Raw genomic sequence first — 12,797 nt, 5'->3', positions numbered from 1 at the left:
AGCTCAACATTCATGGAAGTGTTTCGGTTTAGTGTAGACGAGACTGGCATATTTTGCCATTCAGTCACCTGTGTTTGTTGCAAAGGCTCAAGCTGCCCAGAACATTGTTAAACATCCTCTCCTCAGCTAACCTTCAACTCTGAGAATCTTGGCTTAAATACCATTCCACGCTATCAGCTTGCATTTAATAACAAATGGCAAAAAAAAAAAAATCCCAAAAGAGATGTCTGATCTCTTGGTGACAGTCCTGACTCTCTAAAGAGTCTTGCCGGGAGGAGGTTATCCACCCACTGTGTGGGACATGTTACCCAAGGCAGAAGGCACAGTTACTATGGAAACAGGAATCACACAGACAGCACGGTCCCCAGAGACACTAACGAGGATGTACCACGGTTTCCAGTTGGTTAGCGACAGAGTCTTCAGACTCATGGCAACCTACACCTGTCCGAGCGTTGCTACGTGAACATGCAGGGGAGGCACACCCGAACATTTTAGAGTACACTGATTGACTCGCACAGAACCCACAAATACACTCAACAGAGACGAACAGGAAGAGATCCTAACACAACATTCAAAGGTCACTAACGACATGTTAGGCTTCAAAGTCATGACAAAACGGGGCAGGACATTGGAGTGGTGCAGAATGAATGACATAAATAAGCTTCATATGCTGAAACCATATGAAAGCTTACCTTAGATGAGAACAACACATTCACTATTCCTGAGTGGTGACTGGGGGAAAAAAGAGAATCAGGGGTTAAGCTCAGTGTTTACATGAGGGAGTTATATGTGTGTCAGGCCACATTGCTGACTTAGTCATTACAGATTTAACATGGAGGATTAAAACACAGACTGCCGGGGATATCTCCATCTGCTGAGAGGAAACAAAGTACGGTGAGAATGTATGGCAGAGCAAAAAAAAAAAAAAAAAACACTTCATGTGGGTTGGACAATAATAATAGAAAATTTTTTTCTTCATATTTCACAAAGGGATTGTAGTACAGTTAAGGTGGGTGCTGAAACATGATTATGTCATTTTGTGAATGCAGATTGGGGACTTGGTCAATTTTTAAAGAAGAAACAATATGTACTGGCGTTATGTACCATGGGTAATAGGTGTTGTGTTAATGATACTGCCAATCAGAAGTAACTAGACTCAGCAAAAGATAATCTAGAAAGTGACTAAAGACCATGGTGATGGTCATGGGCGCAGATGGAAATTCTGAAGTGAGGGGGACCAAGCTGTACAATATATGCGTTTATGCTTGTAGATCAGGGGCAAGGGTGGAAAGTAACTAATTACATTTACTCACATTACTGTAATTGAGTACTTTTTATGAGTAATTTGTAATTTTCTGAGTAGTTTTTGAAATATGTAATTTTTACTTGAGTACATTTTGACCCAAGTAGGTTTACTTCACTACATTTGAACGCCCTCACATTACTGAGTAAAAAAATATTGATGGTGAAAAATTAAATGCGGGCAGAAATGTAAACTTCTGAGTCCCAGAACTGAAGGCCAAATGCATGGCCTTGCCTTGCGCGCGCCCTTTCCATTGTCTCATAATCAGGTCATAATCTGGTGCACTTTTTTTAGATTGTTCTATCTTTAAATCTTCTATTTATCAGGTTCTGTGGAATCGTGTGGGCACTGTATTTTGAATAGTGGAATCCTGTGCGCATTTTGTTTTATTTTGAGATGTGGGATCCTGTGGTCATTTTATATATTATTTTGAGTTGTGGCAACCTGTGGGCATTTTATTGTGAATAGTGGGATCCGGTAGGCACTGTATTTTGAATAGTTGAATCCTGTGAGCACTTACTTTTAAATTGTGGGATCCTATGAGCATTTTTAAATTTTTGATGTGGGATCCTGTGGGCATTTTATTGTGAGTAGTGGAATCCTGTTGCATTTTAGTTTGATTTGTGGCATCTTGTGGGAACTTAATTTTGTGTGCATTTTGTTTTTTGATTAATTTGTAATTTACATTTCTTTATTCTTATCATAGTGTTATCCGTTGGACAATAGGACTGAAAATTGTTTACACTTTATGGTACAGTTTGTGACTGTCTTTGTGCTGTGAGGAAGTATGTTCCTGAGCCCAGCTGATCTTTTTGCAAGTGTGGATGTGCACTTAAATACACTTTGAAATCGATTAAAACAACTTGTGCTGAATTTGGTTCATGATTCATCCATGCATTAAATAACTGAAAGTAACTAAGTAACTTTTACTCAAATTACATTTTAAATGAAGTAATTTTGTAATTTTACTCGAGTAAATTTTGAGATGGGTAATTTTACTTTTACTCTGAGTAGATTTTAGGCAAAGTAATGATACTTTTACTCAATTACAATTTTTCAGTACTCTTTCCACCTCTGATCAGGGGTAATCAACTATATTTTTCCGCACGCCAAATTTGGCAGATAGCTCCGACCTGGCGTATGCAGTTAATCAGGAATGAGATTGGGTCCGGACAGGACTGCATTCGGGTTCGGATCTGGACCGCGGTCCGCCTGTTGATGACCTCAATATTTATCTGGGGGGGACAAGAAATCTAGATGCTAGATTTCGGATGGGATCAATATAAATCTGTGGGGGACATGTCCCCCCCGTCCCCAGTGCCATCTGCGCCCCTGGTGATGGTCAGAGAACATTTGCTTTGGCTCCTGTGAGTTGGAACTATTGAGCTGCAACATTTTTGGATCTAAAGTTACATAACTGAAACTTGCCCAGACATGTGGTTGTGATAGTGTGTGAATATGTGTGTATACATTTGTGTGAATGTGTGTATACATTTGTGTGAATATTTGTGTATACATTTGTGTGAATATGTGTTTATATACATTTTTGTGAATATGTGTGTATACATTTGTGTGAATATTTGTGTATACATTTGTGTGAAAATGTGTGTATGCATTTGTGTGAATATGTGTTTAAATTAGTGGTGGGCCGTTAACGGCGTTCGTTAATTTGATACTCTTATCGGGCGATATAAAAATTATCGCCGTTAATCTATTCTTAAAGTTGGGTTGGGAACTGGGTCAAAATGGGTAAGCAAACTATGATGACTTTCAACTTGATAGTTTAGCTCGGCTGTATTCCTAACCAAATTGCACAGTATGGGCGAGAACGAGTTTTTAAACATGTGAATTACAAATCGGACGTGTGTTTACATGGATGCAGCCACGAAGTCGCCAGGTTTGCTTCATGGAAAATTCATTTTTAGGAACGTAAAGTGTTACCGGAGCTCGGAGCGGTCGTTTTCTGCATGTTCCTAGCGCTAGATTCGTCGCTATTTAAATATTTCTTTTTAACCATTAAAACTGCAGAGGACCAAAACCGGCTTTTGAAAAAGTCCCCCCCAAATTACGTCCGTGAGGTTAGATACTAAATGTTGGCTTACATTTCAAATATCATGTTTAGCTGAATAAACATGTTATCAACCCCTTTTAATGTACAGTATGTAGGCTTACAAATTCATGTTTAACTGAATAAACCATTGAACACGAGTAGCCTACATTTTATTGAGCATGTTTTTTTTCTTCAAGTATCAAAGTAGAACAACTTTCTCAAGCAGTCATTGATGCATTTTGGAAACAGGAGATGAGCCCCTGGTCTAATGCACCCTCTGTATTAAGAAACCCTATCTCAAAAACTGACTTTTAGTCATTACTTGGGTAGCACGTATATGAGCCATTTTAATATAGATTAATCTAGATTAATTTCAAGATTTCAGTGAGATTAATCTAGATTAAAAAATGAATCTATGCCCACCCCTAGTTTAAATACATTTGTGTGAATATGTGTGCATACATTTGTGTGAATATGTGTGTATGCATTTGTGTGAATATGTGTGTATGCATTTGTGTGAATATGTGTTTAAAACATTTGTGTGAATATGTGTGTATGCATTTGTGTGAATATGTGTTTAAATACATTTGTGTGAATATGTGTGTATACATTTGTGTGAATATGTTTAAATACATTTGCCCTTAATGCCGCACTTGAAACAAAACTTTCATGCTACAGGGCGCATGTCATCTCAAACATACTGCAGCCCAGTTTTACAGCTTATATCCCAGACTGACCTTTCACCTCCAGCTTGCACTCCACATGTGCCTCACCCAGGTCGTTGATGGCCTTACAAGTGTACACGCCTCCGTCGAATGGGCTGGGCTTACGGATCTCCAGTGTGCACACACCCTGGTTGCTGAACATGCGGTACCGTGGGTCATCCAAGATAATGATCTTGTTCTTCATCCAGATCACTTTGGGCTGAATGACAGTGACATTACAGAAGATGATCAAACCACAGATGTCTCAGAGCACATTAAAGAGTGGCCTGTGATTACTCACTCAGGGCAGAATGGTTAGCATCACTGTTCCAAGTGCCATTATATACACTATTTAGTCTTAATACACTCAATGTGATTAGTGCCGTTACATACACGGTACTGAGTGCTATTATATACACTATTTAGTCTTAATACACTCAATGTGATTAGTGCCGTTACATACACGGTACTGAGTGCTATTATATACACTGTACTGAGTACCATTATATAAAATGGCTTTAACTATAAAAACATGACGTGTTTTAACACTATAGGTATTTACACTATAGGTATACTGTAACACCAGATAGTGTATTTATGTATTTATAATAATGTATTATAAATTCTAACAAATTGTAAGTGTATTTTAACATTGGTGTGAAACAAGAGAAAATCAGTTAACAACCAACTGTAAACCAATTTCCATTAACTTGGCATATCCACACAGGTTCTGTGTTCTTGATCACAAGCAAAGCTAAACAAAATGTCACTAAACCAATTAAATCAAATCAAACAGGTGCTGAGGTATGTCTGCTGTATTTGATCCTCATTCTCATGACCTGCAGTTTTAGAGGTTTATATTAACCCTCCTTAGCTGCTCTAGCCCTGTCTGTAGAAGAGTACAACCATTATGCACTTCAAACAGATTGTTTGGCAGTTCCTACCCCAGGTGTGTCTGTTCCATAGCGAGTGCTTATATACAAGGACCAGCCATGAGGAATGGGCGGGGCCTGTGCTCCACCTACCCGAGGGTTGGCGCGGACACTGCAGTTGAGCGATGTGTTGTAGCCGGCGATAGCAGTGATGTTGATGAGTGGCTGGGTGAACTTGGGTGGCTCTGTGAAGTCATAGTCATTGTACTCTGGAATCTTCAGGTCCAGGCCTAAGCGAGAGGAGAAGGAGGATGAGGAAGAGGAGGAGGAAGACAGGGGAAAGGGAGAGCAGGACTGTGTATGATACGGATCGAACGCTATATTATGGGGTGGGGGGGTGTTTCCCTTATGTGATAAGGAAGAGACAACGCTGGGTTCATTTACAGTCACCCTTGAAGCAACAATGGCTGTCATTACACTGTGAGAGATCTGTTAACTATATTCAGCTAGAAAGGTGACAGAAAGGAAAGAAAGCCTGAAGGAAATCAGAATTTCTTGATGGAAAAATGCATTCCCTGTTAAACATTTGTTTTCTTTTGGAGTTTTAGAGCTTCTACAAATCTGTACTCAAACGTAATTCAACCAAGACAGAGTTTAAACCAACATTTAACATATAGAGCAATGAAACAACAACACCAACGTGCTGCCACAGAGTCAGAATGTACCTTCCTTCATGATAACTGCGGTGTCCTTAGTGGTGGTAGCACTCTCACTAAGGCCCACCATATTCTCAGAGAAAACCCTGAAGAAATATTCATTCCCCACCACCAGATCACTGATGGTGATGCAGGTACGGTGGTAGTGTTCCACACAGGTGTACCATTCCTGTTCCATGCCATGACACGCATACACACACACACACACACACACACACACACACACACACACACACACACACACACAAATAAAGTGCATGTGGTTACATACTGTAAAACATATATATATATAATGCAATATAATACATTTCTGGGGTGAGTGTGGTAGGAAGAATTTCTACCATGGTCTTTTTATCTGCCTTCTGGATGGTGTACCCTGTTATGGGGGCATTGCCGCTGTCCTTGGGTGGTGTCCAGTCCAGAGCTACGTTCACTCCCCATACCTCGTCAATTCTCACACACTGGGGAGGACCAGGCAGGTCTGGGGACAGAATGGCAGGGGGAGATAATTGGGGAGCTTACAAAATTATATCCACAAAATTCACAATACACAGTACTTAATGATGTTTTCATTAACTGGATATAAATACATATTCCTAAATATAAAATACTGCAATCATTTTTGTGTGTGTGTAGCTGTTATATGTGAATAAACTGAGATTCATCCAGTCATAAATGGACATTTTAAAAATTCTGCGTAGCTCACCCACTATCTGGATGTCCAGGACTGCAGTGTCGACATGGTTCTCCACCTGCACTGTCAGTTTGTATTTCCCAGAGTGCTTGCGCTCGGCCTTGCGTATGAAGATGATGCTATCGCAATCAGAGTTGCGGACATTCACCTGCAAGGTTTCAATGGGCTCGCCGTCTTTCAGCCAGTTGACCTTCGGCCTGGGCTTGCCCTGTGCACCAGACACGCATCAGTGTGTGTGCATACGTGTGCTGTGTGTTTGCGATGTTAAAACCGTAACGAAAAATATTAGAAACTGTGATCAATTTACTCAAACTAAAACTGATTTAAGTGATCAGTGACTTTTGTCTTACCACAAATGGCACGACCAGGTTGACCACCTCTCCGACCTTACGCACGTATGTCTGCTTCAAGTGACGTGGGATGCGAATCTTAGGAGCCTCTGTAAGGAACCATCAGTTCACCATCAACTGCATTACTCTGCATCTGTGAGACTGTACCTCAAAGTTCTCATTTAACGGCGTCCACCAAAGTGTCTTGCCGGGACTTAAAAAAATTGCAAAAATTCCAACCCACTCTAACAACAAGTGCTTCTGTATATTTTAAAATGACTCTAGCCATGATAATATTATTTTACTCCATAGCCATCATTCTATCAACCTCATTTTTCAGATGAACTATTTTCAAATAATAGAATTTCATATTTCATTTGGCAGGTGATGTGATTATTTTGCTCCAATCACTGATCCAGGAGTCAGTGTGGCTCACCAATGACCTCTTTGACCAGGATAGAGTGCTGGGTGGCGCGGGGTAGGCTTTCTCCAGCTGCGTTAATGGCCTTCACACGCACCAGTATCTTGTTCTCCATAGTGAGCCCAGTGATGGTGTACCTGGTTTTCTCTGTTAGCTCATTGTTGGCAACTATCCACTCATCCGCTGTAGGAGATAAATATGCTCAGCTTTCACAAAATTAATGATTACATACTGTAGGCTTAGAAAATTTCCAAACTGTTAAAACATTTTGTTGCATTAATACTTTAAACATAATTAAATCAACATTTCCCATTATATTGCTGAGATGGGAATCACTAATCCTAAGTGCTCAGGTTTGATGGTAACAGTTCTGTGGGAGATTTAATGAGGCAGATATACATTTATTTATAGGCTATTAAACTGAGTTCAGTTCTCAGGTTCTATGGGGTAAGAAGTACACGGATCCATAGAGCTGTCTCACATCCTTCTATGCAGTACTCCACTCGGTAGCCATCTAACCCAGCGGCGCCAATGGTTTCTGGTGGCCGCCACTTTATTGTCACGGTTGTGTCGGTTACATCATCCACCACAAGCATCGTGGGCTCACTGGTGACAGCTTGACAGAGAGAAATAGTGAGGCCACATTAGTATAGCAGTACAAATGCAACTCTTTAGTTTCTACACAAACCTGGTTTTCATTGCTCTACACAATACACAAACTATAACAATGGTTTTCTTTATGTAGTGTCCATAGACATGAAAAGGCAAGAAATTTCTAACAAAAATTGACATCATATAGATGAGCAAATCATGTGATGGTCGTGGGTGTTGAATCTGTGCAAGTGTGTCAGTCACAGCACTGTTACTGTGGTTTTGACACTGCCACCCAAAAATACCCAGCCAGCAGTGGTTCTGTGGTTCGAAACTGTTAATCAATGAAGGGTTATAGAATGGCTAACACAAACTGATCATTGATCGAGACCTTGAAGATTGCTAACACAAACTGATCTTTGATCGAGACCTTGAAGATTGCTAACATAAACTGATCATTTATGAAGGGCTTGAGGATGGCTAACGCTGTCGATGGCTTGATGTTGGCTAATGTAAACAACATTTGTCAGCAGACGGTTTGATCTTATTTTTGTGGGCTTTCTCTGTTCTTCCGCTGCTCCTCATGCTAAACGTAGGACTGCTCCCATGAGAGGAGCTGATCTCTTCCACCTCTGGTCCAGATTTGGCAGCTATTATAAAGTCATGTTTAATGTTCTCTAAATCTCAGGCCTGCACTATGGAGGTCAGAGTCAGAATACTTTGGATGCTGGAGTCTGCAAAAGCAACAGCTGCAAACGGAGACATCCAAGGGTAACAGTCTCCCTGTCTCCCTCCACGTGACCTGCTGGGACGGTGTGCTATTACTGTACATAGTGAGGTGGAGCAATTATGACATAACTAGGCGTGCAACAAATGGCTGTTTTCTATAGTTCATGTGTCAATAAAGAAAAAATGAAAGGAAAATGCATACATTTATCAGCAATGTTTTTATTATTAATGTGTTTCTCAAAGCTTAGAAAAATAACAGGTGTCAGAGAATCTATAGGTTTTTTTCCTATTTATGTTCTGTTAAGAGTTCTTTAATTTTTATTTTTAGAAGTGAAATTCTAAATATAAGCCATAAACAACCCATGACTGACAGATGCCCCAGGACAGAAGGAAGACACAAAGCACAAAAGTAAGTATGGGGAAGTGCACAGTCAGTATTTTATGAGTTGGCCGATTTAGTGGGTAGATATAATTGTGTTTACATGAATATTTTCTAGGTGCAGACTGGGTGCAGCACATGTATCAGCACTATTGTAATATATATATATATATATTATGTGAGGAGTCGGGGAGGAGGGAAGTCCCCCCCCCCAGTTCTCAAAGAACACAATGAACTACGGAGCCAGCTCCCCTCCGTCAGAGTACTCGGAGGGCAGGGAGTACTACAAGGGGGAAGAGGAGAGTCCGCCTCCATCAGAGTACTCCGGGAACACCATGAGGTCGGTGGGGGGGCGGGGGGGACTGGCAGATCCCCATGGGCAGAGATTCGCAGGGAATCATTGAGTATGTGTTGAGTAGTCTGATGCATGGAGAGTGGACAGATAACAAAAAATTGCAAGGCAGAGGTGTGATAGAGGTACTCACCCAGGGGAATGAAGGGTTTGGAGGGTTCACTGGGTTTGGAAACGCCAATGGCATTAACGGCAAAGACCCGCACCTCATAAGGCACTCCCTCAATCATCTTTTTAGGCTCAAATGCAGTTTCTTTGCAGAGCTCAAAGTTCAGTCTCATCCACCTGGAGCTCTGCTTCTTCTTCCGCTCAATGAAGTACCCTGAGAACCAGAGCATAAGCTTCCAAAAGGTGGTAGAGGACTTGGCATTGAAAAAGCTGCTTATCACATGGTGACCAGACACCAGTTCTTCTGTCTTAATGCTTAACACTATTATTTGGAAATGAGGCACTAAAGTGCAGCTGGTCATACAGTGGAAATATATATAGACAGTGAAGAAAATAAGTATTTGAACACGCTGTGACTTTGCAAGTTAGAAATCATGGGGGGGGGGGGGGGGGGGACTGAAATTTTCATCTTAGGTGCATGTCCACTGTGAGAGACATAATCCAGAAATCACAATGTATGATCAAAGACCTCCACTCCACTTATTACTCTAAATTTGAGGTCCCTGTATGAGGTGGTTAGCTGCATAAAGTCCACCCCACACACTCAGTAAGACTCTATAATTACTCAGTAGGAGAACTTGCAAAGTCGCAGGGTGTTCAAATACTTACTTTCCTCACTGTACATAAAACACATGAGAACTTTTACTTGTCCTTACCTAGGATTGGAGAACTACCGTCATAATGGGGAGGATCCCAGGTCATTGAACACCAGTCACCACCAACCTCAGGAACCAGGGGAGGCCCAGGAGCATCAGGGATATCTAGACAGCAAGGGGCAAACGTTCACAAATCAGGCTACAACATTCTTTCTACCTGTAACAGAATCTTCACTTTCAAGGCCGATAACAAATATGCGTGGCTTGTCCCTGTCTCTTAGGTCATCTCGGCACTGTGGAATAGTGTTTGCATGTGACAGGCTTACCCACGACCTTGATCTTTATGTTTGCTGTGTCCTCTCCTGCCTCGTTCTGCAGGACGATCTTGTAGTTTCCACTATCTTCTCTCTCTGCAATGTCAATGGTGAGGCAGGTGTGGTCTGAAAATGTTTCAGCATGAACTCGATTCCCTGTGTCGTGAACGACCTGTTGCAACACAAACACAGTTAAAGCAGGAAACCTCCTCAGCTTTTATTTACAAATGCTACACTGTTACACCCTTACATTTATAGATATTTGGGGCCACAATATATGAACCTATGTAAGTGAACTGTTTCGGTCTTTCCTGGAGTTCACAGCTGTCAGAGATGGTGTCTGGTGTGTCTTCAGAGACCCTTCTGCCCAGGCCAGCATACTCACCCTCTCCCCCTTCATCCACAACACCTTGGGTGCAGGTTCTCCACTGATGGGGACCTCCACACGCAGCTTGTTTCCCGCCACAATGGTGACTGTATTGTCTGGCGCGTTCAGGGCCTCCAAGTGCACTTTTGGGGGATCTGAAAAACAAGTTTGCAAGAAGTAGCGGTGTTTGTGCCAGTGTGGGCTAGCGAGACCAGTGCAGTTCTGCTAAATTTGTGAGGTTGCCCAATATGGCTAAGTCTGTTCCAGCGCTTCATATGAAACTACATTCAAGTTCACAACAATGTGTTTCCTTGAGGACAAAAGGGTTGGTACCTATGATTTGGACTTTGGCACAGAGGCTCTGTGAGTATCCCTCAGGCACGAAAGTGTAGTCTCCGCCATCATGGAGAATGGAACTCTCGAGTTCCATCTTGTGGGTCCTGTCGAAGACAAGGATTAAAAAGAGAGTGCAGTAATTTGTCTGGTCGACACATGTGGTGAGCGTGGCGAGCGTTACCATTTATGATTACACAGCAACAACAACATGTGTGCAGATGTAAAAAAGATGTAAAAGAGATGTAAACAAACATTTGTTTGTATTTACTTGTGGAACATTGTAAAATGTGAGAATGTATGGTAGTGCATGGTAACAGCGGGGTTGCCGTGACGTTACTTGGCTCTGTGTAGAATGCTGATGCGATCGTTGGGCTGGATGAGCTGTCCGTTCCTGTACCAGCGGCCGGGGACGTTTATAGGCAAGATCTCACAATGCAGCTTCAGGGGTTTGCCCAACAGTACCTTCATGTCCTGAAGATCTTGAAGAATCTTCAGAGGTTTCACTGAACCAGCCAAGAGTGTGGGACACAGAAGAAATGGGAGAGGGAGTGAGAAAGAGAGGGAAAGAGAGAGAGAGGGAGTGAGAGAGAGAGAGTAAGAAAAAGCAATAAAAGAAAAACGGAAGCTAAATAGAATTCTTTGTAGCATAACATGATTGCTGAAACTGTAACATTATCAAATATGGACTGGTTATTAATCTTCAAGGAATAATTGTTCCTTTCTGAACTTGGTCTTCTATTAACAACCAGGCAAACGGTACTCACAGTCCACTTGGACACGGGCCTCAGAGGTGCCTCCAGTAGCCATGATGGAATAGGTGCCTGTATCCTCTTTCGTGGCATCATCTATAATCAGCCAGTGTTTGGTGCCCTCAGATTTCACACGATATCTTGAACGCACCCCAGTGGGAACCTCCACCCCATTCTTCATCCTGTTACCAGAGACATATTATAATACATAAAACAGACATCTCAAGATCCAACAAAAATAGAGAGATATAATTTTCCTTGCTGTTTCTCTCTTACTCTTTAATACATATCATAGACCACACACACACACACACACACATACCCACATCATGCGCACACACCCACACCACACACACATACGCCTTGCTCGCATACTCACACCACATACACATGCTCACAGCACACATACATACACACACCATGCACACACCACTCACACATACACACAAAACACACACATACCCGCACAAACAAAGGCGTACCATTTAACCTGTGCCCCCTCCTCTGACACCTCACACTCCAGCTCAATCCTTTCATTGACAGTCGTCTTCACTGGCTCCAGCTCTTTGACAATATTCACAGGCAGCACTGTAGGAGAGCCATAAACACCATCTTACTGCTGATGTAGGAGGACTTAAGTACAGAAATATAATAAAAACACTATCTGTCTAATTTGAAATTTTCCCCTAAATGATGAAATTAAAGGACTAAATAATGTTTTTTAAAATCTCTATTTATCAGTTATCCAGTTTTATATTCAGATATGTTCAATCACTGCAAACCACAAAAAGAATGTGTAAATAATGCGAATGTGTAGTTTATTGGTAATTAAAGCTTTAAATATTACCTTTCACAAACAGTTCAGTGGCAGATTTCTCATCTCCCGCTACTACGGAGTAGGCAGCGTCATCATTCAGCTGACAGTTGTTAATGGTCATGATCCTCTGGGTGCCCTTGTGCTCAAAGATAAATCTGTACAATGAATTCATCATTTCATTTATATGTACCTGGTAAATCATTTGACATCTTGTATTCAGGGGGAGAATGTTACATAGACTGTTACAACTTTCTCTTTAGTCTGGAAGCTATAATAAGGGGGTTATGATTTAGAACAGTACCCAAATGTG

At 41.5% G+C, this 12,797-nt stretch overlaps 1 protein-coding gene across 1 annotated transcript in view; it reads right to left on the bottom strand.

Moving 5' to 3' along the window:
* The window catches only part of mybpc1 (myosin binding protein C1), a 33,155-nt gene that overhangs the window by 1,118 nt on the left and 19,240 nt on the right, over positions 1-12,797 (bottom strand). The window contains exons 17-33 of the mRNA XM_077006795.1: positions 12,518-12,642; positions 12,153-12,258; positions 11,686-11,852; positions 11,259-11,424; positions 10,919-11,025; positions 10,604-10,740; positions 10,231-10,390; positions 9,965-10,069; positions 9,274-9,462; positions 7,571-7,705; positions 7,105-7,272; positions 6,690-6,778; positions 6,352-6,547; positions 5,987-6,126; positions 5,655-5,814; positions 5,083-5,219; positions 4,091-4,277 (exon numbers count right to left, since the gene is read on the bottom strand). Of these exons, the coding sequence (XP_076862910.1) occupies positions 4,091-4,277; positions 5,083-5,219; positions 5,655-5,814; positions 5,987-6,126; positions 6,352-6,547; positions 6,690-6,778; positions 7,105-7,272; positions 7,571-7,705; positions 9,274-9,462; positions 9,965-10,069; positions 10,231-10,390; positions 10,604-10,740; positions 10,919-11,025; positions 11,259-11,424; positions 11,686-11,852; positions 12,153-12,258; positions 12,518-12,642 (2,474 nt within the window). The remainder of the gene's footprint in view (positions 1-4,090; positions 4,278-5,082; positions 5,220-5,654; positions 5,815-5,986; positions 6,127-6,351; positions 6,548-6,689; positions 6,779-7,104; positions 7,273-7,570; positions 7,706-9,273; positions 9,463-9,964; positions 10,070-10,230; positions 10,391-10,603; positions 10,741-10,918; positions 11,026-11,258; positions 11,425-11,685; positions 11,853-12,152; positions 12,259-12,517; positions 12,643-12,797) is intronic.

The sequence above is a fragment of the Brachyhypopomus gauderio genome, chromosome 5 (genome assembly GCF_052324685.1).
Source record: "Brachyhypopomus gauderio isolate BG-103 chromosome 5, BGAUD_0.2, whole genome shotgun sequence".
Lineage (NCBI taxonomy): Eukaryota > Metazoa > Chordata > Actinopteri > Gymnotiformes > Hypopomidae > Brachyhypopomus > Brachyhypopomus gauderio.
The sequence above is the reverse complement of the archived record's forward strand: the minus strand, read 5'-3'. Positions and strand labels throughout refer to the sequence as shown.